The 27128-nt window shown below is 46.7% G+C and overlaps 1 protein-coding gene across 1 annotated transcript in view; it reads left to right on the forward strand.

The window, feature by feature from the left end:
- Nucleotides 1-784: 784 nt before the first annotated feature.
- Nucleotides 785-27128, forward strand: part of LOC142259205 (uncharacterized) — a 73644-nt gene continuing 47300 nt past the window's right edge. Inside the window, exon 1 of the mRNA XM_075331698.1 lies at nucleotides 785-889. Coding sequence (XP_075187813.1) covers nucleotides 785-889 — 105 coding nt within the window. The remainder of the gene's footprint in view (nucleotides 890-27128) is intronic.

Below are 27128 nucleotides of genomic sequence, written 5' to 3' on the forward strand. Positions count from 1 at the left end.
CTCTCGCCTGTCTAGCTAGCTTGTTGTCATTAATCCATCCCGTGCTTGTTACTAGAGCTGTTTCCCAGAGAGTGGAGTCCAGTGGATCACCACTCATTCCTAGACCCTATAACATTTTGCCTGAATTCTTTACTGCAATTTTACCTTTCCTTTTCTCCACTATTTCACTAGCACCACACCCCTCACACCCCTCATGGTTGTCTTGGCTAAGTGTGTTACCCATCTCTGCCTACCTCCCTCTGGTTGTCTTCCTCTGTGTACTTATCTAGTGTAGTACTACCCTTGGTCTCCTCCCTTTTGCCTCTTACTGGCGTCTACAGTGCCCCTAGTCCCACAACTTGCGGTACCTTTAAACTGACTTTAGTGCACCCTATCAGTCTGTAGGTGTGTGGACTCTTGAAGTTTTATTTGTGACCTGGCCAAAATGACTTAAACAGAAGTCTCATCAACAAATACCCAAGGCCGTATGGGGAGGGACGGTATGTACCCTAGATTTACCTTTGTATATGTGTAGATTTTATATACCAACCAGAGGGTAAAACAGAACAATCCTAGGCAAACTAGTAAAACAAAAGCCTTAATGTTTTGTAAAACAAAGTGGGGTAGTTGGTACATGTAGACACCACAGGAAAACGTCTCACACCTTCAAGATAGGTTCAGACACTCATACGGCAACAGAGTAACAGACAACAAGATAGCAGCTCATAGATCTATCCAATCCAATATATATATATATGTATCACTAGGATATTCTACGGTTCTTTATGGACAGGATATTATCAGAATGACGACTATAACATACCACAAGATCCGGCTACAGAACAGAAGGCAGTGGAGACACAGAGAGATTTGTAAGAATCTAAGGTTCTTACCTACACCGGTGTTTGGGGTCTGTGTGTCCTCTGGGCCTCCGTCTGCCGTGCCGGGTCTTGGATATTCAGGTCTTCTGTTTTCTCCTGCCCACCCAGGGACGCCAGATGTCGAGTTGATACTTTTGGGGTCGAAGGAGACCACTTCAGATATATTGGATGGATGCCAAATTGGTTGGTAAGGTTGCAACCGTATGCCACCTGACAGACACAATGATGAGTCTAGAGATGGCAGATACCATAGTCTCTTTATTACAGAACCCATATTTATACAGACATATGGGTAGGCGTGTTTAACCAAAGTTCATTATGAGCTAATGCATCGCATGATCATGTTTTTTTAATATTATTCCTGACATCTGCAGTTTCAACATAATTAGGTAATAGCTGATCAATGTGTTTTTGTGGAAAATTATTCTTTGCACGTAATTATCTTTATTACAGTAATATAATCATAGGTGTGCCTGGTACAAACTGGTATTTTTGTATTATCTTGACTGAGAGTCTACAGGTCATCATGACCAAGTAAAACTGTGTTAAGCATTTTGAATCTGTATTGAACATTATGTTATATTAGAATCTGAAATGAGGGTCTTACTGCCTTATCATAGGTCAGGGCTTCATGACGTAGAGAGATCTGCATATTCTCCTTGGATTGGACAGTCCAGGCTCCAGGAATTTTCCTTTGTCCATCTGTGTTGGGTGTAGAACAGGAAATGGTGGCCATTTTCAAGCTATACATATAGTATATACTGAGTCTAAGGAAAATACACTGAATATGCAATATACATATATACATGTTAGTAAGAAACAAAAGCATTCACAAATATGTGTGTTAGTTCACATCTACTGAACTATATAACTGAGTCTATGAAATGGCTGAATTAAGTATTTTTGGATACTCAATTCTTTATCCTCAACACACGCACCAGGAGCGGAGATTTCAGGACGTCTCATCCACTTTGCTTGGACATTTAGTCCGTGTTCACATGTAGTGTAAATGCTGCATTTATTTCTGCTGTTTTTTTGCACATTTATTCTGCTGTGTTTAATTGTCCATGTAAAGTGGATGTGATTCCAGGAGAAGACGCCGCTGAATTCTGCGGTTTTCAGGGTTTTTTTCTCTGGAGGTTTCTATGTGGAGCTTAACAAAATGCACGAAAAAGCTTCTCAGTACAATAAAAAAACACTTAAAAACGCAGATTCACATCTGAACCAAAAACGCATTAAATAATGGAGAAAAGGCAGAAAAAATGCAGCAAAAATGGAAAAACCAGAGAAGATTGTTATTGTGTAGTTTGGTGCAGACAGAAACAAAAAGAAACAGGATTTATGCAACGTGTGAACATGGCTTTACAGGCACAAATAAGCAACATGTCATATAGTGACACACAGAAATATAAAAACAATTCTGACTGCTATGAATATGAATGAACAGTCCAGGACATCTGCTGAATGACCCTTACTGCCAAATGGTTGTGCCTAGGGGCGTGGCCAAAATTTGCCGCGCCGCATACTTTGTCCCTCTTTCCTCTCTTGAAAAGTTGGGAGGTATGCCTCTGCTACTCGTCCCAGGTTTTCCAGGATATCTGCTCCATGTCCATCCACGGCTTTCAGTCTCCTGTCTGCCTACAGCCTCCATTACCTCACTTTGTGAGCCCCTGACAGAATCCAAGACCATGGCTCCCAATGGCGCAGGTACAAACTCTTTTGGGAGAGTCCCTTTGGGTGGTCCTGTCACACACCTGTCCTGGGTCTGGGCTCTTCTCCCTTCCCCCAGGCTGCTAAACTTTCTTGTGCTCCACATTGGGCTTTGCCAGTATCCAGCATGCTCCATGTGTGGAGCATCCTAGGCCTATATAAAGCCTAATAGAGCTATTAATTCCATAGCGCTTTACATACATTGGCAACACTGTCCCCATTGGGGCTCACAATCTAAATTCCCTATCAATATATTTTTGGAGTGTGGGAGGAAACCCACGCAAACAACATACAAACTCCTTGCAGATGTTGTCCCTAGTGGGACTAGAACCCAGGACCCCAGCGTTGCAAGACTGCAGTGCTAACCACTGAGCCACCGTGCCGCCCAACATTAGCAGAGGTCTTGGAAGATCAGGGACGAGTAGCAGAAGTTCAGAAGCCGCAGCAGGAGACGTCCTGGAGACCACAGACCGGCCGCTGTGCACAGACAAAGTAACAGTCTTACTACAAGGCACAGGTTTATGTATTATGTATGTTTATTTATTTATATAAATGAATAAATATTAATTATTATTATGTCTGATTGTGGCTTCCAGTGCCGCACTTTATGAGTGTGACGCCCTGGACTAGCCAGAGGTCACAGATAGGCTGAGTCACCCCTATCTGTCCCAGATGTCCACACCCGGGGGCGGGGTCAGGCAGTTGGCCACGCCCACCGAAGAGGATTGATTGGCAGGGGCGGGGAAAAACAGACGGAGATTGTGTTAGGGAGAAGAAAGGAGAGGAGGTAGCTGTGAGAGCTGTGGAGTAAATCTGTCAGGGCCTAGGTGGGAGCCTAGGAACCCTGTGGCCAGGAGACAGACGGTGGTGGCCGTCCGCAGGATGCCGGGAGTAGAACCGGCAGAACCGTCAAGGCACCGGGACAGGGTAGTGGCCCACTGGTACCGAATCGGGGAGTCAAACCGAAACCTGAGCACCAAAGGGTACTCAGACCCCGTACGAGGCCCAGAAGCAACTGGACCAAGTCAAATCAACTGATTGCGGCTTGGTCTTGAGGTCCACTCCCACCCAAAGTCCCGATAGACGGCAACAGCCCACCGAGGGGAAGAGGAAGCCACCGCCCAGGCACCGCAATCCCACGAGCCAGCGCCTGCGGGCAAGAGGGGTCCTCCGGCACCTACAAGTCGGGGAGCGGACTACCGTTGTTGAGACATAGGCAGTCACACAGTAAAGAGGGTGCAGGGAAAGACGACACCACCAACCCGAGTAGGGGGAATCACGCAGCCGGCTGCGGGCACCAACCACAATCCCGTTTTTGGTTTACCAGTGACTCCGGTGTGTTTCTTCTGAGTGAGTACACCAGTGCCCTCAGGCACAGCGTCGCGCTACGCCGCCCTGCCCTGCACCCCTCCGGCATCTCCATCATCACCGCAGCGGGACCCGGGACTCACACCCCCTACCCACGGAGGGGTCAACACCTAGCTGCGCCACAACACCGCACCCGAGAGCCCCCACCATTACCAGCAGTGGTAGTGCCTTCAATCACCACAACCCGTGGGTGGCGTCACGAACAATCTCCATAGCGGCCCCGGCCGCGCACCCACCCGATCACCAAAACAAACCCCCCTTTTCAGAGTGACGTGACCCCCGGGTCCGGGGACGCTCGAGACACCGACACACACCCGAGCCCGGACCCGAGCGACTCGGCGGCCGCAGCCGAGCCCCAGGGCGGTACATGAGCCCCTGACAACACTTAGAAATGCAATTAAAACTGGGAACACATCAGACATCGTATACACGGATCCGCTCCGTACACCTCGTACACACACGGCTCCGCTCCGTACACCTCGTACACACACGGCTCTGCTCCGTACACCTCGTACACACACGGCTCCGCTCCATACACCTCGTACACACACGGCTCCTCTCCGTACACCTCGTATACACACGGCTCCTCTCCGTACACCTCGTATACACACGGCTCTGCTTCGTACACCTCGTACACACACGGCTCTGCTCCGTACACCTCGTACACACACGGCTCCTCTCCGTACACCTCGGACACACACGGCTCTGCTCCGTACACCTCGTACACACACGGCTTCTCTCCGTACACCTTGTACACACACGGCTCCGCTCCGTACACCTCATATACACACGGCTCCGCTCCGTACACCTCGTACACACACGGCTCCGCTCCGTACACCTCGTACACACACGGCTCCGCTCCGTACACCTCGTACACACACGACTCCGCTCCGTACACCTCATACACACACGGCTCCGCTCCGTACACCATGTACACACACGGCTCCGCTCCGTACACCTCGTACACACACGGCTCCGCTCCGTACACCTCGTACACACACGGCTGCGCTCCGTACACCTCGTACACACACGGCTGCGCTCCGTACACCTCGTACACACACAGCTGCGCTCCGTACGCCTAGTACACACACGGCTCCGCACCGTACACCTCGTACACACACGGCTCCGCTCCGTACGCCTCGTACACACACGGCTCTGCTCCGTACGCATCGTACACACACGGCTCTGCTCCGTACGCCTCGTACACACACGGCTCTGCTCCGTACGCCTCGTACACACACGGCTCCGCTCCGTACGCCTCGTACACACACGGCTCTGCTCCGTACGCCTCGTACACACACGGCTCTGCGTACGCCTCGTACACACACGGCTCTGTGTACGCCTCGTACACACACGGCTCCGCTCCGTACGCCTTGTACACACACGGCTCCGCTCCGTACACCTCGTACACACACGGCTCGGTACACCTCGTACACACACGGCTCCGCTCTGTACACCTCGTACACACGCGGCTCTGCTCCGTACACCTTGTACACACGTGGCTCCGCTCCGTACACCTCGTACACACGTGGCTCCGCTCCGTACACCTCTTACACACATGGCTCCGCTCCATACACTTCGTACACACACGGCTCCGCTCCGCACACCTCGTACACACACGGCTCTGTACACCTCGTACACACACGGTTCTGCTCCGTACACCTCGTACACACACGGCTCTGCTCCGTACACCTCGTACACACGCGGCTCCGCTCCGTACACCTCGTACACACGTGGCTCCGCTCCGTACACCTCTTACACACACGGCTCCGCTCCATACACTTCGTACACACACGGCTCCGCTTCGCACACCTCGTACACACACGGCTCTGTACACCTCGTACACACACGGCTCCGCTCCGTACACCTCGTACACACACGGCTCCGCTCCGTACACCTCGTACACACACGGCTGCGCTCCGTACACCTCGTACACACACGGCTGCGCTCCGTACGCCTAGTACACACACGGCTCCGCACCGTACGCCTCGTACACACACGGCTCCGCTCCGTACGCCTCGTACACACACGGCTCTGCTCCGTACGCATCGTACACACACGGCTCCGCTCCGTACGCCTCGTACACACACGGCTCTGCTCCGTACGCCTCGTAGACACACGGCTCCGCTCCGTACGCCTCGTACACACACGGCTCTGCTCCGTACGCCTCGTACACACACGGCTCTGCGTACGCCTCGTACACACACGGCTCTGCGTACGCCTCGTACACACACGGCTCCGCTCCGTACGCCTTGTACACACACGGCTCCGCTCCGTACACCTCGTACACACACGGCTCGGTACACCTCGTACACACGGCTCCGCTCCGTACACCTCGTACACACACGGCTCCGCTCCGTACACCTGGTACACACGCGGCTCTGCTCCGTACACCTTGTACACACGTGGCTCCGCTCCGTACACCTCGTACACACGTGGCTCCGCTCCGTACACCTCTTACACACATGGCTCCGCTCCATACACTTCGTACACACACGGCTCCGCTCCGCACACCTCGTACACACACGGCTCTGTACACCTCGTACACACACGGTTCTGCTCCGTACACCTCGTACACACACGGCTCTGCTCCGTACACCTCGTACACACACGGCTCCGCTCCGTACACCTCGTACACACACGGCTCCGCTCCGTACACCTCGTACACACACGGCTGCGCTCAGTACACCTCGTACACACACGGCTCCGCACCGTACACCTCGTACACACACGGCTCCGCTCCATATGCCTCGTACACACACGGCTCTGGTTCGTACACCTCGTACACACACGGCTCTGCTCCGTACGCCTCGTACACACACGGCTCCGCTCCGTACACCTCGTACACACGCGGCTCCGCTCCGTACACCTTGTACACACGTGGCTCCGCTCCGTACACACGTGGCTCCGCTCCGTACACCTCTTACACACACGGCTCCGCTCCATACACTTCGTACACACATGGCTCCGCTCCGCACACCTCGTACACACACGGCTCTGTACACCTCGTACACACACGGCTCCGCTCCGTACACCTCGTACACACACGGCTCCGCTCCGTACACCTCGTACACACACGGCTCTGTACACCTCGTATAGAATATAGAAATGTGGCACTCCTTCTATAGTCGCTGGTGCTTGGATAGGGTCCCACCCCAGATCAAAAAATTGAAAAAAATCCAGCACTCAAAGCATTCAACTGAAATTGTTTTATATTTTATTCATTGTTCTGTGTAATTATTAAAGACGTTTCGGTCATCCGACCTTCATCAGTTTACACTACAATAAAAAGATACATGAAAAATTTTTAAGTATACAGAAATAATGGCATTATACAATCATGGTAACATAAAAAGGGCAGAAATATTCACCACATTATAATGCATGAACCATAAACTATGATATACAAAAAGTGTCAACAAAAAGACAAAAATGAAGAATCTGTCAGTTGAGCCGCTTCACTAGCAGATATACTGTCCACCTAAAGATATAATTGAAATACAGATAAAATGTAGCATAATAGAACCATTATACAACAAAAGGGGAACCAAACAGAAAACCCAAAAATTTATCCAAAAAAAATGTATATCTTGCTAAAATAGAAGGACAAAGAGCCTAAGCACCAGCACTGAGACACTATTCTAATCTAATAAAACAGACAATACACAGAAATGCCATGTAATGAACACTCACCAGAAAGGGCTCTGTAGAAATATATGGACAAGCTGGACCAGAGGAAAAAGCTGCCCGTCCGGGTCTGCAGTCAATGTAATCTGACAGTCCAATGTCCAGATTTAAATAGACCGCTCAATTAGCTCATTAACAAGTTACAGAGCGTCACTTCCGGTCCGAAAACCGGAAGTGACGTCACGGAGCGTCACTTCCGATCCGGAAACCGGAAGTGACGTCACCGGTTGGCAAAGTGTAAATCCTGATGGTTGGCAACTGTAGACATACTCAGACAGCCACTCCTCACCGCAGGACGTCACTTCCAGTCCGCAAACCGGAAGTGACGATCCTGGTTGGCAAAATGTAAACCAGATGGTTGGCAATTTAAAGACAAATTACCTAAAAGATCAAATAAAAGAAAAAATAGAAGAAATAAGATAAGAGGATTAAGGGAATGGTGTATTTATCCAGAATCAATTTAATAATTTTTTAATTTTTTATCAACTATAATCAACCCTAGTAAAAAAAGGGAAAAAAAGAAAAAAAGAAAAGAGAAAAAAGAAAAAATTAAGAGGAATATACGTAAAGAAATGGAAGGGGGGGGGGGGGGAAGGGGGGAAGGGAAGGGAAAGGAAGTGGGCATTGGGAAGGGAAGGGGGGGGGGGGAAAGGGAAAGGAGAGACTATGGAAAAAAAGGGATCAAGGGAAAATTAGTAATGCGTAGAAAAAACTAAAACTAGGGAAAAAACAGAAAAAGGATTATGTTAAGAAAGAAACAGGAAGAAGATTATAAGACAATACCTAAAGGGACCGGCCATCATCAAATCAGTGATCAACTCCTCTGAAGAAGATAATAATAAGTAGGCATAAATGAATGAAAAGCTATAAGAAACTAGAAGTATCGAAATCACGATTAAGGCCTTTGGGCTCCAAAGTCTGAAGAGTAAAAATCCAATACGCCTCCCTTTGTTTCAATTTTTTAACCCTATCACCTCCTCTTCTATTTGGCAAGACCTGCTCTAACACCTGGAACCGTAATTGACTAACACTATGTCCCTGTTTATGAAAATGAGATGGAAGAGGTAAAGTCAATCTCTCACACCTAATGGTGGATTTATGTTGTGATATACGTTCCTTAACAGTCTGGGTGGTTTCGCCCACATAGAGTAGGCCACAAGGACACTTCACTACATATACAACATAAGATGTCTCACAGGTGAAAAAACCTCTAATTGGATAACCCCGACCACTGTAGGGATGCAAAACTCTATCACCTTTCAGCACATTACTGCATTGGGCACAATTTAAACATGGAAAAGTACCACGTCTCTGGGTATAAAGATGAGTTTGAACGGGTCCAGTCACACCGGCGCCCACATCAGCTCTCACCAATTTATTACTGAGATTGGACGGTCGTCTAAAACAAGGAAGAAAAGGTGATTTAAATTCTTCCACCTCCGGGTACCCTTTACGCAAGATGTTCCAATGACTTCTGATGAATTTATGAATTTTGTAAGAAAAAGGATGGTAAGTATGAACGAAAGCCACACGTTTATCTCTAGTCTTACCAATAGAAGATTCGGTATTCACACTAGCACTATTCAAAACCTCCTGTGGATAACCCCTCGCCAGAAACTTAATCCTCATCTCCTGTAATCTGGTATCTTTAATTTCTTGTTGGTTAACAATCCTATGTACCCTAAGAAACTGGGACTTAGGTATAGAATTCTTCATGGCTTTGGGATGACAACTATCATATGCGAGTAAGTTATTCCTGTCCGTCGACTTTATGTACAAATCGGTTTGTAAATGTCCATTCTCTAATTTCGTAACAGTGACATCTAAAAAATTGATATGATGTAAATCATATTGTATAACAAATTGAAGTTCAGACCAAATGCTGTTAATGTAATTATGGAACTCCATGATGGAATCCAACGGGCCAACCCATATGCAAAAAACGTCGTCAATAAATCTCTTCCAACACTTGCAGTGCTCTTGGAATCCCTTATGTGGATATATGAATGTGTCTTCAAAGTAAGACATGTACGTATTTGCATACGGGGGCGCTACGTTGGAACAATAACTCACGAACTGCTGACATGCCCTTCTGATGTACAATAGACGTATATAAACTTGTCACATCCCAAGTCACGAGAAAAGCATCAAATGGAATAGTATCAAGTCCACGAATCACCTCTAGGAAGTGACCAGTATCCAACAGGAAAGAAGGAATGTTTTTAGTCAAAGGAGTAATAATCTTCTCAAGTAAAATGGCTAAAGGGGAAAGGATAGAATCTGTGCCCGCCACTATAGGTCTACCAGGAGGGTTCACCAAGGTTTATATACGTCTATTGTACATCAGAAGGGCATGTCAGCAGTTCGTGAGTTATTGTGACAACATAACTTTTCGAGTGATACAAGTGATTTCTGTCTGGACTTATTACAAATAGTGTTAACTGAAAATTTCTTTTTGTTTCAGGACATCTATTATATTCAAAAACAGGGGACCGCGATGGGGTCCAACGTAGCGCCCCCGTATGCAGATGTCACTGTTACGAAATTAGAGAATGGACATTTACAAACCGATTTGTACATAAAGTCGACGGACAGGAATAACTTACTCGCATATGATAGTTGTCATCCCAAAGCCATGAAGAATTCTATACCTAAGTCCCAGTTTCTTAGGGTACATAGGATTGTTAACCAACAAGAAATTAAAGATACCAGATTACAGGAGATGAGGATTAAGTTTCTGGCGAGGGGTTATCCACAGGAGGTTTTGAATAGTGCTAGTGTGAATACCGAATCTTCTATTGGTAAGACTAGAGATAAACGTGTGGCTTTTGTTCATACTTACCATCCTTTTTCTTACAAAATTCATAAATTCATCAGAAGTCATTGGAACATCTTGCGTAAAGGGTACCCGGAGGTGGAAGAATTTAAATCACCTTTTCTTCCTTGTTTTAGACGACCGTCCAATCTCAGTAATAAATTGGTGAGAGCTGATGTGGGCGCCGGTGTGACTGGACCCGTTCAAACTCATCTTTATACCCAGAGACGTGGTACTTTTCCATGTTTAAATTGTGCCCAATGCAGTAATGTGCTGAAAGGTGATAGAGTTTTGCATCCCTACAGTGGTCGGGGTTATCCAATTAGAGGTTTTTTCACCTGTGAGACATCTTATGTTGTATATGTAGTGAAGTGTCCTTGTGGCCTACTCTATGTGGGCGAAACCACCCAGACTGTTAAGGAACGTATATCACAACATAAATCCACCATTAGGTGTGAGAGATTGACTTTACCTCTTCCATCTCATTTTCATAAACAGGGACATAGTGTTAGTCAATTACGGTTCCAGGTGTTAGAGCAGGTCTTGCCAAATAGAAGAGGAGGTGATAGGGTTAAAAAATTGAAACAAAGGGAGGCGTATTGGATTTTTACTCTTCAGACTTTGGAGCCCAAAGGCCTTAATCGTGATTTCGATACTTCTAGTTTCTTATAGCTTTTCATTCATTTATGCCTACTTATTATTATCTTCTTCAGAGGAGTTGATCACTGATTTGATGATGGCCGGTCCCTTTAGGTATTGTCTTATAATCTTCTTCCTGTTTCTTTCTTAACATAATCCTTTTTCTGTTTTTTCCCTAGTTTTAGTTTTTTCTACGCATTACTAATTTTCCCTTGATCCCTTTTTTTCCATAGTCTCTCCTTTCCCTTTCCCCCCCCCCCTTCCCTTCCCAATGCCCACTTCCTTTCCCTTCCCTTCCCCCCTTCCCCCCCCCCCCTTCCATTTCTTTACGTATATTCCTCTTAATTTTTTCTTTTTTCTCTTTTCTTTTTTTCTTTTTTTCCCTTTTTTTACTAGGGTTGATTATAGTTGATAAAAAATTAAAAAATTATTAAATTGATTCTGGATAAATACACCATTCCCTTAATCCTCTTATCTTATTTCTTCTATTTTTTCTTTTATTTGATCTTTTAGGTAATTTGTCTTTAAATTGCCAACCATCTGGTTTACATTTTGCCAACCAGGATCGTCACTTCCGGTTTGCGGACCGGAAGTGACGTCCTGCGGTGAGGAGTGGCTGTCTGAGTATGTCTACAGTTGCCAACCATCAGGATTTACACTTTGCCAACCGGTGACGTCACTTCCGGTTTCCGGACCGGAAGTGACGCTCCGTGACGTCACTTCCGGTTTTCGGACCGGAAGTGACGCTCTGTAACTTGTTAATGAGCTAATTGAGCGGTCTATTTAAATCTGGACATTGGACTGTCAGATTACATTGACTGCAGACCCGGACGGGCAGCTTTTTCCTCTGGTCCAGCTTGTCCATATATTTCTACAGAGCCCTTTCTGGTGAGTGTTCATTACATGGCATTTCTGTGTATTGTCTGTTTTATTAGATTAGAATAGTGTCTCAGTGCTGGTGCTTAGGCTCTTTGTCCTTCTATTTTAGCAAGATATACATTTTTTTTGGATAAATTTTTGGGTTTTCTGTTTGGTTCCCCTTTTGTTGTATAATGGTTCTATTATGCTACATTTTATCTGTATTTCAATTATATCTTTAGGTGGACAGTATATCTGCTAGTGAAGCGGCTCAACTGACAGATTCTTCATTTTTGTCTTTTTGTTGACACTTTTTGTATATCATAGTTTATGGTTCATGCATTATAATGTGGTGAATATTTCTGCCCTTTTTATGTTACCATGATTGTATAATGCCATTATTTCTGTATACTTAAAAATTTTTCATGTATCTTTTTATTGTAGTGTAAACTGATGAAGGTCGGATGACCGAAACGTCTTTAATAATTACACAGAACAATGAATAAAATATAAAACAATTTCAGTTGAATGCTTTGAGTGCTGGATTTTTTTCAATTTTCTGTACACCTCGTACACACACGGCTCCGCTCCGTACACCTCGTACACACACGGCTCCGCTCCGTACACCTCGTACACACACGGCTCCGCTCCGTACACCTCGTACACACACGGCTCCGCTCTGTACACCTCGTACACACACGGCTGCGCTCAGTACACCTCGTACACACACGGCTCCGCACCGTACACCTCGTACACACACGGCTCCGCTCCATATGCCTCGTACACACACGGCTCTGCTTCGTACACCTCGTACACACGGCTCTGCTCCGTACGCCTCGTACACACACGGCTCCGCTCCGTACACCTTGTACACACGTGGCTCCGCTCCGTACACCTCGTACACACACGGCTCTGCTCTGTACACCCCGTACACACACGGCTCCGCTCCGTACACCTCGTACACACACGTCTCCGCTCCGTACACCTCTTACACACACGGCTCTGCTCTGTACACCCCGTACACACACGGCTCCGCTCCGTACACCTCGTACACACACGGCTCTGCTCTGTACACCCCGTACACACGCGGCTCCGCTCCGTACACCTCGTACACACGCGGCTCCGCTCCGTACACCTCGTACACACACGGCTCGGCTCCGTACACCTCGTACACACAGGGCTCCGCTCCGTACACCTCGTACACACACGGCTCCGCTCCGTACACCTCGTACACACACGGCTCCGCTCCGTACACCTCGTACACACACGGCTCCGCTCCGTACACATCGTACACACGCGGCTCTGCTCCGTACACCTCGTACACACACGGCTCTGCTCCGTACACCTCGTAAACACACGGCTCTGCTCCGTACACCTCGTACACACACGGCTCCGCTCCGTACACCTCGTACACACACGGCTCTGCTCCGTACACCTCGTACACACATGGCTCCGCTCCGTACACATCGTATACACGCGGCTCTGCTCCGTACACCTCGTACACACACGGCTCAGCTCCGTACACCTCGTACACACACGGCTCTGCTCCGTACACCTCATACACACACGGCTCCGCTACGTACACCTCGTACACACTCGGCTCCGCTCCGTACACCTCGTACACACACGGCTCCGCTGCGTACACCTCGTACACACTCAGCTCTGCTCCGTACACCTCGTACACACACGGCTCCGCTCCGTACACCTCGTACACACACGGCTCCGCTCCGTACACCTCGTACACACACGGCTCTGCTACATCCACACTGTAAACCCCTCCTGACCCCACACATAAACCTCCCCTCATCCAGCACCATGACAACCAGCACAGCAGAGTCCTGCATACACTGAGGAGCTGATCATGTGACCCCCTGACTCCTCCCCTCAATGTGACATCATCATAGGTCCTGTAAGCACAGAGCAGCCATATATCTAGTGTGCGGCTCTGCAGGTGGAGGTAGGTGCAGGTTATTATATATCTAGTGTGCGGCTCTGCAGGTGGAGGTAGGTGCAGGGTATTATATATCTAGTGTGCGGCTCTGCAGGTGGAGGTAGGTGCAGGGTATTATATATCTAGTGTGCGGCTCTGCAGGTGGAGGTAGGTGCAGGGTATTATATATCTAGTGTGCGGCTCTGCAGGAGGAGGTAGGTGCAGGGTATTATATATCTAGTGTGCGGCTCTGCAGGTGGAGGTAGGTGCAGGGTATTATATATCTAGTGTGCGGCTCTGCAGGTGGAGGTAGGTGCAGGGTATTATATATCTAGTGTGCGGCTCTGCAGGTGGAGGTAGGTGCAGGGTATTATATATCTAGTGTGCGGCTCTGCAGGTGGAGGTAGGTGCAGGGTATTATATATCTAGTGTGCGGCTCTGCAGGAGGAGGTAGGTGCAGGGTATTATATATCTAGTGTGCGGCTCTGCAGGTGGAGGTAGGTGCAGGGTATTATATATCTAGTGTGCGGCTCTGCAGGTGGAGGTAGGTGCAGGGTATTATATATCTAGTGTGCGGCTCTGCAGGTGGAGGTAGGTGCAGGGTATTATATATCTAGTGTGCGGCTCTGCAGGTGGAGGTAGGTGCAGGGTATTATATATCTAGTGTGCGGCTCTGCAGGAGGAGGTAGGTGGAGGGTATTATATATCTAGTGTGCGGCTCTGCAGGTGGAGGTAGGTGCAGGGTATTATATATCCAGTGTGCGGCTCTGCAGGTGGAGGTAGGTGCAGGGTATTATATATCTAGTGTGCGGCTCTGCAGGTGGAGGTAGGTGCGGGGTATTATATATCTAGTGTGCGGCTCTGCAGGAGGAGGTAGGTGCAGGGTATTATATATCTAGTGTGCGGCTCTGCAGGTGGAGGTAGGTGCAGGGTATTATATATCTAGTGTGCGGCTCTGCAGGTGGAGGTAGGTGCAGGGTATTATATATCTAGTGTGCGGCTCTGCAGGTGGAGGTAGGTGCAGGGTATTATATATCTAGTGTGCGGCTCTGCAGGTGGAGGTAGGTGCAGGGTATTATATATCTAGTGTGCGGCTCTGCAGGTGGAGGTAGGTGCAGGGTATTATATATCTAGTGTGCGGCTCTGCAGGTGGAGGTAGGTGCAGGGTATTATATATCTAGTGTGCGGCTCTGCAGGTGGAGGTAGGTGCAGGGTATTATATATCTAGTGTGCGGCTCTGCAGGTGGAGGTAGGTGCAGGGTATTATATATCTAGTGTGCGGCTCTGCAGGTGGAGGTAGGTGCAGGGTATTATATATCTAGTGTGCGGCTCTGCAGGTGGAGGTAGGTGCAGGGTATTATATATCTAGTGTGCGGCTCTGCAGGTGGAGGTAGGTGCAGGGTATTATATATCTAGTGTGCGGCTCTGCAGGTGGAGGTAGGTGCAGGGTATTATATATCTAGTGTGCGGCTCTGCAGGTGGAGGTAGGTGCAGGGTATTATATATCTAGTGTGCGGCTCTGCAGGTGGAGGTAGGTGCAGGGTATTATATATCTAGTGTGCGGCTCTGCAGGTGGAGGTAGGTGCAGGGTATTATATATCTAGTGTGCGGCTCTGCAGGTGGAGGTAGGTGCAGGGTATTATATATCTAGTGTGCGGCTCTGCAGGTGGAGGTAGGTGCAGGGTATTATATATCTAGTGTGCGGCTCTGCAGGTGGAGGTAGGTGCAGGGTATTATATATCTAGTGTGCGGCTCTGCAGGTGGAGGTAGGTGCAGGGTATTATATATCTAGTGTGCGGCTCTGCAGGAGGAGGTAGGTGCAGGGTATTATATATCTAGTGTGCGGCTCTGCAGGTGGAGGTAGGTGCAGGGTATTATATATCTAGTGTGCGGCTCTGCAGGTGGAGGTAGGTGCAGGGTATTATATATCTAGTGTGCGGCTCTGCAGGTGGAGGTAGGTGCAGGGTATTATATATCTAGTGTGCGGCTCTGCAGGTGGAGGTAGGTGCAGGGTATTATATATCTAGTGTGCGGCTCTGCAGGTGGAGGTAGGTGCAGGGTATTATATATCTAGTGTGCGGCTCTGCAGGTGGAGGTAGGTGCAGGGTATTATATATCTAGTGTGCGGCTCTGCAGGTGGAGGTAGGTGCAGGGTATTATATATCTAGTGTGCGGCTCTGCAGGTGGAGGTAGGTGCAGGGTATTATATATCTAGTGTGCGGCTCTGCAGGTGGAGGTAGGTGCAGGGTATTATATATCTAGTGTGCGGCTCTGCAGGTGGAGGTAGGTGCAGGGTATTATATATCTAGTGTGCGGCTCTGCAGGTGGAGGTAGGTGCAGGGTATTATATATCTAGTGTGCGGCTCTGCAGGTGGAGGTAGGTGCAGGGTATTATATATCTAGTGTGCGGCTCTGCAGGTGGAGGTAGGTGCAGGGTATTATATATCTAGTGTGCGGCTCTGCAGGTGGAGGTAGGTGCAGGGGCTCTGTTATTTTGGGGTCATCATCATTATCATTAACCCCTTCATGTCCAGTTCCAGACCAGTTTACTCCGGTTCTTGATCAGGCACATTTTCATATTAGAAAGGGGAGGAGCCAGCACTGCTTGATCAGACATGTCAGATGGGAGATAAATCCCCTCCCCCGGTCCCCCCGTCTGGCCAAAGTGCCCCCCATACCCCTCCTCATACTGATCATCTAAGATGGTGGCCGCACGCTGCATTCATCCTCCTCCTCTGATTTCTGTCACATGTGACATGTTAGATGTGACAGAAAAGTCCTCCCCAGGTCCAGCTAAGTCACCCCCTGTCACTCCCTGGTCCTCCCCCGGTCTCCTGATACCAGCTCCTGCTCCATCCTCGCGATCCTTACTCATTCTCTGAAAACTATCGTCTGCATGCGCAGAGCGGTTCTAACCCCAGGACTTGATGCCAGGTGACATTACACAGCTGGTATCAACCCCATTTATTACCCCGTTTGCCACAGCACCAGGGCAACGGGATGAGCCAGAGTGAAGTGCCAGGATTGGTACATCTAATGGATGCGCCACTGCTGGGACGACTGCAGCCTGCTATTTTTAGGCTGGGAAGGGCCAAATAACCATGGCCCTTCCCACCCTGAGAATACCAGACGCCAACTGTCAGCTTCACCTTGGCTGGTGATCCAATTTGGGGGAACCCATGTTTTGTTTTTTTTTAATTATTTATCAATAATTTAAAAAAAACAGCGTGGGGTGCCCTCTGTTTTGGATTACCAGCCAAGGTGAAGCTGCCAACTGTGATCTGCAGGCTTCAGCCATCTGCTTTACCCTAGCTGGCTATCAAAAATGGGGGAACCCACATAGGTTTTTTTTTAATTATTTATTTTTTTGGTTAAATATAAGGTAAACACCCTTCACTGCCACATGAAAGCCGCTAAAGGGTGCCAGCTTAGATTATGCTGGGGGTGGGACATTATATATGTGTTTGTCCATCCATCCATCCATCCTAGCTTTTTAGGCTGTGTCCACGATCAGTGTTTGCAGCGTTTTGGACACAGAGTCTTTTCGCTGCGTCCAAAATGCTGCGCTGTGCAGTACAAGCGCAATGGAAGGATTTTCGGAAATCTGCCCACTGTGCTTGTTTTTCTCCTTAGCATAAACTGACCTGCAGCGCGGCTTCCTGAGCCTCAGCATGTCAATTTATGCTGTGGAGACGAGAGTTTCATCCAAAGGGAAAATAGAGCTAAAGTCCTCAGCAGCCAGAACCTGGATCGTGGGCCCGGGCAGCTGCGTTCTCCAGTGGACAATACTCACATCTCTGCACGAAAGCTGACATTGCGTCCTAGACACAGTGTCACCTGGTCGTGGGCACATACCTAAAAGTGAGAAATTTGGCACTACAGCAACATTTTTGTGAAGTACCTGTGGGTTCAAAATGCTCACTATACCCCCGAATGAAATCCTTGAGGGTCTAGTTTTCAAAATGGGGTCACTTGTGGGGATTTCTGCTTTATAGGTAATTTAGGGGTCCTGAAAATGCAACATGGTGCCCGCAATTCTTTTTAATTTTTCCAAAATTCACATGGTGCTCCTTCTGTTATGAGCCCTCCCGTTTGTCCAAACACAGGTTTTTAGCCACATGTGGGGTATCACTGTGCTCATAAGAAATTGGATAACAAACTGTGGCATCCACATTTTGGTGTTGCTGCTTGAAAAAGTGGAAATTTGGTGCTAAAGCAACATTTTTGTGGAAAAAAAAAAGAATATTTTCAATATGACGACCTAAGTTTGTTAAATTCTATAAAGTACCTGTGGATTCAAAATGCTCACTATACCCCTGGATAAAATCCTTGAGGGGTCTAGTTTCCAAAATGTGATCACTTTTGATGGAGCTCCACTGTTTAGGCACCTCAGGAGCTCCAAATGCGACATGGCATTCGCTAATGAATCCAGCCAATTTTACAGTCAAATGGCGCTCCTTCCCTTCCGAGCCCTGCCGTGCACCCAAACATTTGATTTCCAGCACCTATGAGGTATCTGTGTACTCAGGAAAAACTGCACAATAAATTGTATGATGCATTTTTTTCCTGTTACCCTGGTGAATAAAGAGCTTTTATATCACTTTGATGCTCATTTTATACCAGTTTGATACTTTTTTTTTTGCTGCTTTTAAGTGTATTCACATCAGGGCTCCGCACTGTATTGTATTTTTTTTTTTTCCAAAACGTTTTTTATTGATTTTTCAAATTTGTAAAAACATGACAAGTATCATTGCAAAAGAAGAACATTCGTCTGACAAAATGTGACATAGAGGTGGGTGATACCCCAATTTGGAGTTCCATGTTGCTGTTCGATTTAAGATAGTATACAGTAACATTAAACCAAAACAGAGGTAATGAAATATAATATAACATATGCAATACAATTCGTTAAATCTCTGTGTCGTCCCTGAATGATTTCAATTTTGCTAGCGTGTCTTGGTATTCCCAACCGTCTCGTCTCCCCCTCCCGCCAGAGCCCCCTCCTAGGTGATTCTCAGTTTACCCAGGCTGTCCTGGATATCGCTCAGGATATACCACTCCGAGTGAACAAAAGGTGCCATCAGGTTAATTATTTCTCCCTGTGTGAATTGGCTTTCAATAAAATGTCTCCATCTCACAAAAAACTTGGCTGTCAACCCATCTTTATCCCTCTCCGCTTCTAGTTTTTCCCACTTCAGAAGGTTGTGTAGTTCGCCCACAACCTCCTTTATGGATGGGCCCTCCCTTTGAATCCAGTGTTTTAAGATGCAACGCTTAGCTATCATGGCTATGTCATGCGTTATTGCGTATTTCCTCTTTTCCTGCGTGCTCGGTCCTCCTCCTACTCCTCCCTCAAAGGAGTGGAAAATCCACACCATTAAGTCTAGTTTGCTGAAAATTCCCCATGTTGACTGGGCAAATAGTCTGACTTGGTTCCAGAACCTAGCGATTGTCTCACATTCCCATAGCCCATGCAGCATATCCGTTTTTTCTTTTTGACACTTAGGACACCACCTATCCCTACCTGGTATGTTGAAACCTATAATGGCCCTATGTAGAATTCTGAATTGAGTGTGTCTCCATCTCTCATTGGTAATATGTTTCCGCACTTGTACCCATCCTCTCAGTATATCATCCACCACTTCTTCCCTTCCCAATTGTTTCCCCCACGCTTTTAAAGTCCGACTATCCTCCCGTGAGATAAGCACCCCCCTTAGCGATCGATAAATTTTAGAGACATTTATACTTGTTATATCACATTCCAGTAACTCATCAATCGAACTTCTGTTCAGCTCTCTTCCAACCACACCAAGGTCTCCTATTATTCCATGTTTCAATTGTTCATACTGGATGACATGTGAGCTATTAAGGTTGTACTTATCCAACACTTCCCGACCTGTCATCCACCTCCTGTCCTCCACATTCATAACATCTACCATTCTCCTGACTCCCCTCTCTTTCCATCTAGTAAATAGCTTGTTTTCTCGTCCCAGGGGAAAATTTGGGAATGCCCAGGGGTTCAAGTACTTGGACACTTTCCATGAGAGCCCCAGTGTTTTCCTTACCGACTTCCATGTTAGCATGGTGTCTCGGAATATAATTGAGTTCCTTATGTGCCCTTCAACCCTAGATAGTGGGGAGTGCAGAATGGACGTCAGATCCCACGGTGACGCATATTTAGTTTCCATCGCATGATCTGAGTGCCTACTCGTTCCTCTCACCCAATCAATTACATGCCTCATGATACGTACAAGATTATACCCTTGGACATCTGGAAAGTTTAGACCTCCCTCCTCTGCTGACTTCATCAGCGTACGCAGCTTTATTCTGGGTTTCCTTCCCCTCCACAGAAATTCTGTATACGCGGAGTTGAGCTTATTCACATCTTTTAGTTTTAGCAATAGCGGGATTGTCTGGAAGGGATACAGCAGCCTAGGAAAGCTCATCATTTTTATCAGGTGACATCTTGCCAGTAATGGAAGTGGCAGACCTTTCCATCCCTTTAATTGAACTATAATTTTCCTGATTAGCGGTCCATAATTCAAGTTATAGATTGTTTCCACCGATCTTCCTATATGCACTCCCAGGTATTTAATTGAAGATTGTGCTATAGGAATTCCACATAGACAGCCATCCCTTATTTGTCCCCCCATTGTCCCATGATGCCCCTTTAGGAACATGATCTCGCATTTTTTTTTGTTCAGTTTGAAACCGGAGAATGAGCCAAATTTTTCAATCAAGGCAAGAGTCTGTGGCAAATCCGCACCGGGGTCCCCCATATAAAGTATGATGTCATCAGCAAAAAGCGCTGTCTTTACTTCTGAACCCCTTATCTTGATTCCTTTAAAGCTGTTTTGTCCCTGTAGTATTCTTGACAACGGCTCGATTGCCAGGTTGAATAAAAGAGGAGATAATGGGCAGCCCTGTCTTGTTCCCTTCATCAAAGGGAACACGTCTGATAGAAAGCCCGGAGTGTGTACCCTAGCTCCCGAGTTGGCATAAAGGTTTCTAATGTAAAGTCTCATCTTGCCTACAATCCCTATGGCCTCCATTACCCTGTCTAACCACCCCCAATTTACATTATCAAACGCTTTTTCTGCGTCAAGTGTAACTAGGGCAGGTCTAGCCCCTCCCTCAGTGAGATCCAGTCTAACCGCGTCTACCACTAGAATTGTCTTTCGGATATTGGTAACGGCATTTCTCCCCTTAATAAACCCCACCTGCTGATTCGTAATGATCCTAGGTAAGATCTCGGCCAGTCTATTAGCCATGATCTTGGACATAATTTTTAAATCCTGATTTATGAGCGATATAGGTCTATAACTAGAGGGATCATCCAGGTCCTTGGTTCCCTTGGGGAGTAATTTAATATATGCTATGTTGGAATTTTTGGGTATTTCCGCCCCTCCCAGGAAAGCATTAAAGACTGAGGTTAGATCCGGCGAGATCAGATCCTTCAGAGCCTTATAGAATTCACTATTGAAACCGTCAGGTCCCGGTGCCTTGTTGGTGTTAAGCTCCCCAATTGTTCTCGTCACCTCCTCTACTGTGATATCTGCGTTTAAGGCACTCAAATCTTCCTCCGTCAAGCTAGGCATTTGGGCTTGTCTTAGCCACTCTGCCTCATCAGTCATGTCGTTATTCCCTGACCCATATAGTTTTCTATAGTAATCTCCCAACAGTTTATTAATGTCCTTAGGATCCGTAGTCACCTCTCCCCCCTTTGTTTTCAGTTTAGAGATCACTGTCATCTTTCTGCTGCCCCTTGCCAGATTGGCCAACATCCTTCCCGCCTTGTTGCCAAACCTATGTAAGTCAACCTCCTTGTGCGACCAGAATAGTTGTTCCTTTTTTTTGGCCCATTCGTCAAATCCCTCTTTTGCCTCCAGCCATCTGCCTTTTGTCATGGGAGATCTATTTGTCACATAATTTGTATATGCTACCCGTACTGCTTCACTATGGAAATTATAATTCTCATTGGTTTTCCGTTTGATCATGGCTGCGTACCCCACCAGACGGCCCCTTAGGACCGCTTTTGCCGTTTCCCAAAATATCACTGGGGACTCTTTATGTTCCTTATTGTCCTCTGCGAATTCTCCCCACCACTCCTGTAGCACCTTATGGAAATTATCTTGCCTGAGAAGGAACGATGGGAATCTCCATATGATATCTGTACCTCTCCTGAATTTCTCTCTAATGCCCAATCTCACCGGACTATGATCAGAGATCACCATATTCTCTATCACACAATCTTGCGTTCCACTCAGTAAGTCTTGCGAGATCCAGAACTGATCAATACGTGACCAGCTATCATGAGGGTGAGAGAAGTGTGTATACTCTCTGTCATGTGGGTGAGTTAGTCTCCAGATGTCTTTCAGTCCTACGTCTTCTAATGTTACATCCCTATTGTCTAAACTCCTGCCCACATTAGCTGTCCCCTCCTCGCCCCTCCTCCTATCTTCAGCTGAGTCTGGGACGGTGTTAAAATCGCCTCCCACTATAATGTTAGCCTCCCCATCTGCTAATATGGTGGCCTTTATGTCATCATGAAATGTGATTTGTTGTGAATTTGGGCCATAGACATTATAAATACTGAGTTTACCCGCTGGACTAACGATTGTTAAGTGCTGCCACCTTCCATGGTCGTCTGCCTCATGTGCCACTACCTCATGACTGAATTGTTTATTTATTAGAATCATAGTGCCCGCTTTTCTACCTTGTGCCGCTGCCCCGTAAACGGTGCCCACCCAATGTTTCTTCATGCGGAAAAAGTCCTCCCCCCCCCAAGTGGGTTTCCTGTAATAAGGCAATGTCTGTCTTTAGTCTTTTCAGATGTCTCAATATCATTGCTCGTTTGTTAGGTGATCTCAGCCCTTTAACATTCCACGTAGTTATCTGTATCATGTTTACCTGTGTATTCTATTTTTACTACTCCCTCCCCTATGGGCCCCTGCATCAAGGAAGACGAAATGTTCGACACTAGAATCACAGTTGGTACCACAAAATCGACACTCCCTTTCCCCACCTTGCAAATATAACAAATACAACAAAAAGCATGTAACTGTAAAACATATTTTCCCTTCCGAGAAATCCACGGCGCTTCCCGCCACGTTGGTGAGCTCCCCTATTCCTAGCCAAAATATGTAGCTCCCTAATCACCCCCCAAAAAATATATGTTCTATCCCCGGACTAACTTGAATAAGCCTTTGAAAATTATGCAAAAATTAGCACAGTATGTCAAAACCTCAGCAAGATTCTCCAGTCCTACTTATCTCTGACTCCAGGTAGCCATCAGACCGCCCAGAACAGGCCCACTTCATTTGAATTTGGATGATGTTCCTGGACAAAGGAGAAAAAGAAAAAAAGACCAAGGGGAGAGAAGATGGAGAAAGAAAGAAGAAGAACAAAAAAAAAAAAAAAAAAGAGAGGGGGGGAAGAGGACCCAGACTTTGGGATGTTTTCCTCTCTTTTCTCCCTTCCCCCTCCTCCTCTCACCTCCCCAACCCTCTCTCCGTAATGCATCCTCCTCAACGCCTCTCCCTGTTTGGGAAGAGAAAAAAAAAAACAGGCAAAAAAAGGAAAAACAATGAGCGAGTTCCAGTTCAGGTATCATGGTTTCTCTCCAAGGGTTGATTCCTGTGTTCCAGGCGAGAATTATGCTGTCGACCTGGGCTTGGCCTCCTTTCCTCCCTGGTCTCGACTTGCTTTTGTCCCCCAAGACGTCCCACATCTCTTCCTGAGCTTGTGGGGGATCCTCTTCTATTATTCCCTTCTCCACTAGCTCCTTTTTCTTGCCTTTCTGACCTAGTCTTGTTGAGCTCTGCCATGAGAATGTTTTCTGCTTCTTTGTAGTCCTTGTAGTATACAAACGAGCCATTGGGGTTTCTAACTTTCAGTGTAGCAGGGTATAATAGCTGGCACTTTACTTTTTTGTTGTACAGAAATGAGCAAATTTTGGTAAATTCTTTTCTCCTTCTGGATACTTCCGCTGAATAATCCCCAAAAATTAGCAGTCTGTTGCCTTGATATTGTAGTGGACGCTTTCGTTCTCTAAAGGCCCTCAATATTTCTTCCTTATGCTTATAATCAAGGTACTTGACAATCACCTGCCTGGCTCTTATCGGGGTATTCTTGTTTGAGTTTTGGCCCTCTCCCTTATTCGCCTCCTGGTGTCTCAGTGGACCCACTCTGTGGGCTCTTTCAACTCTGAATTTCGCCTTTATGCCCAGGGGCTGCGGTAGCTCCAACTCGCATATATTATCCAACTGTCCAATCGACACAGACTCTGGCAACCCGACTATACGTAGGTTGTTTCGTCTCGATCTGTTTTCCAAATCGTCCGCTTTATCCTTCAAGTATTCATTAGATTTTGCTAGAGCTGCTATTTGTGCTTGCATAGCCAGTATTGTCTCCTCGGAGTCAGATATTCTCTGCTCTGATTCTGCCAGTCTAGAGGCATGGGCATTTATCTGTTTTTGCATATTAGCTAATGATGTTTGTATGGCTGCCTCAATAGCCACTTTAACCTCTTTTGACAAGTGTGATGTCACTTCTTCAGCCAGTTTTTTATAGTCCACATTAAGCTTTTGTGTGTACTTGTCTTGGCCTGCAGGTGGTGCTGTTTTCTTAGTTCTCTTTGTCTGGACTGGGCCACCACCTCCATCCCCCAATAGCTTGCAGGCTTGTGATGTTGGTGTAGTAGGCTGCTTTTTGTTTCCTTTGGAAGGGGTACTATGAATTCTTGCATTTGACTTCCTGTGAGTCTGAGTGGGATTAATCTCCCTGTGCTGTTTGTCAGTTTCATCCTCCAACACTGCTGTGTCTCTGAGCTGCCCTGCTTTGTCTGCATCTTCTCTCCCCTCTGCCTCCATAACCCCTTCATCCTCCCATTGCCATCCACTGTCATCAGTCCCCTGCATCCACCTCTCTCCTGCTGTGTCCTCCTGTGACTCCTCGCTCATATCTTCCTTATCTCCTGTCTCCTCGCTCATATCTCCCTTATCTCTCCCCTTCCAGCTCTGTGTTTGCTTTTCTGTGTCTCGCACCATGCGTTCAGGCTCCTCCCCCATCAGGCTCGGCGCCATTATCTTATCTTCTCCCCTGTCCATATCAAAGCTTCTCCAGGCTGCCTCACCGCTCCCAGCACTTCTCAGGAGGTACCGTTCCATAGCTGTCTGCTTTAGGTAACCTCCTGTGCTGCTCTCTGTTTGGTGGCTCGTCCGGGGGGGTCTGTTTTTAGTCGGTTTCTGTGAGGGGTGGCAGGAGCTTCTCCTCTAAGCTTCCACCTCAGCCAGGACAGGAACCGGAAGTCGTATTGTATTTTATTATTGTGATTTTTTTTTATGTTTGTTGTTAAACCTGTAAAAAAAACTAAAAAAAAAAACCAACAACTTCAGCCTCGAATAAGAAACTGGATGAATAAGAAACCAACTTCAGCATTGTGTCTGATGTCGAGCGATACCACTTAGAAAATAAGGGAAATGTCTGTTTTTAGCACATATATACCCCACCCCCCGCACTGACTGACAGCCGCTCAGCATTGGAACCTGCTGTCAGTCAGTGCTGAGAGTGCGGTATACTGCACAGTGACTAAAACCTCATCGGTGCCACCCCTATGACTGAAAGCTGGACGCCGTCTCAATATATATCTATGATCACAGTTACATATTTCATAGCTATTTAGTAACACTTCTTATTTTGTATATATGGCTGTTTTTTACCTGGTTGGGGCTAATAGAGATTTGGAATGACAGTGGTATTTTCCTATATGTCACACATTTGGGAGGGGCGGGGGGGGTCAGTTCAGTTTATTTTTATTTTCATCTTCCTTCCCTTGTAACTGGGGCTGATATAATGTCTCAGCGGTGACCATATCCTCTGTATATGGGGGAGGAGGCACCGTCAGCGCTTTCTACCCTGTTTCCTCGAAAATAAGACGTACCCTGAAAATAAGCCCTAGTAGGATTTTTGGGGGCTTTTTTTGAGTATACTTAAAATATAAGCCGTATTCCAAAAATACACCTTGGTTGTGGTTCCATAATGAATTGTCCAAACATCTAAAAAAGTTAAAGAATACAGCAGAAGTTTTATCAAAGAAAGCAGACCCCACCAAAAGAAAGCAAATATCCCCCCCAAAAAAATACTTGCACTCACCAGACCCCAAACAATTACAGTTGGCAACTACCGTTGGTGCATAGCCTGTCACACAGAGATCTGTGTCGCTGTCAGGTCCCTCACATTCCCGCTGCATTACACCGCAGAACTGTGTATACAGTGACCGAGAAGGCAGAGGCAGTAATAAACCGTCTGTGCCTTATCTAGAGATGGATGGATTTCCTCTCCGTTGATACATGATTGTGTGTAGCTGTGCTGCTCTTTTATTTTACCACCCACATTGCCGTATAAAGAATAGTTGGTTTTTGGGTTTTTTTTTTAAACGACTCATGGGTTTTAATTTTACCATAAAATTTACTGGAAATTAAGTAAAAATTCAAAGTGCTGTGAAATGGTGAAAAAAAGCAATTCCACCATTGTTTTTACTCCATTCCCGATGTGCTGGAAGTGAGCGGTCAGCGTGATTCTCCAGGTCAGTGTGATTACGGCAATATCAGACATTTCCTATTATCTCAGTGGTGACTAGAGATGAGCGGACCCGTGGACGTTCGGCTTCCCATGGTCCAGCTGAACATTTGTAAAGATCGGTTCTGGACTTGACCTGCACTTTATTTGAAGTCACTGATTGGCAGTTTAGGTCTCCGCCCACATGCAGCCATAAACAGATCACTAACAGGGGTCTTTTCAGTTTTATTTCTTGGTGCACAATACACCTGATCACATGAGAGTGGTTTCCATACGTGAAGCTCCCGAACCCAAACCTGAACTTTGCTATCTTGGAGAAGTCTGAGTTTGTACTGACCTCCAGGTTCACTCATCTCTAGTAGTAAATAAAAATCAGAGTTTTCTAAAAAAAAAAAAAAAAAATCGGTTTGTTGTGTCTCCATTTTCCGACATCGGAGTGACGACTTGTTTTTTGCTTGATGAGCCGACGTTTTCATTGATACCATTTTAGGTGCAACTTCATTTCATGTTGAAATTTTTTCTACTGCCCAAATGATGATGATAATAATAATAATTTTATTCATTTATATAGCGCTATTAAGCGCTTTACATACATTGGAAATAATATCGTCCCTTCATTATTATCTCGATTAATGTTACATATCGGCTCATCTCCTTCCCATTCAGGTCCTTATAATATCGG

Source organism: Anomaloglossus baeobatrachus (assembly GCF_048569485.1).
Source record: "Anomaloglossus baeobatrachus isolate aAnoBae1 chromosome 5 unlocalized genomic scaffold, aAnoBae1.hap1 SUPER_5_unloc_30, whole genome shotgun sequence".
In the NCBI taxonomy this organism is placed as follows: domain Eukaryota; kingdom Metazoa; phylum Chordata; class Amphibia; order Anura; family Aromobatidae; genus Anomaloglossus; species Anomaloglossus baeobatrachus.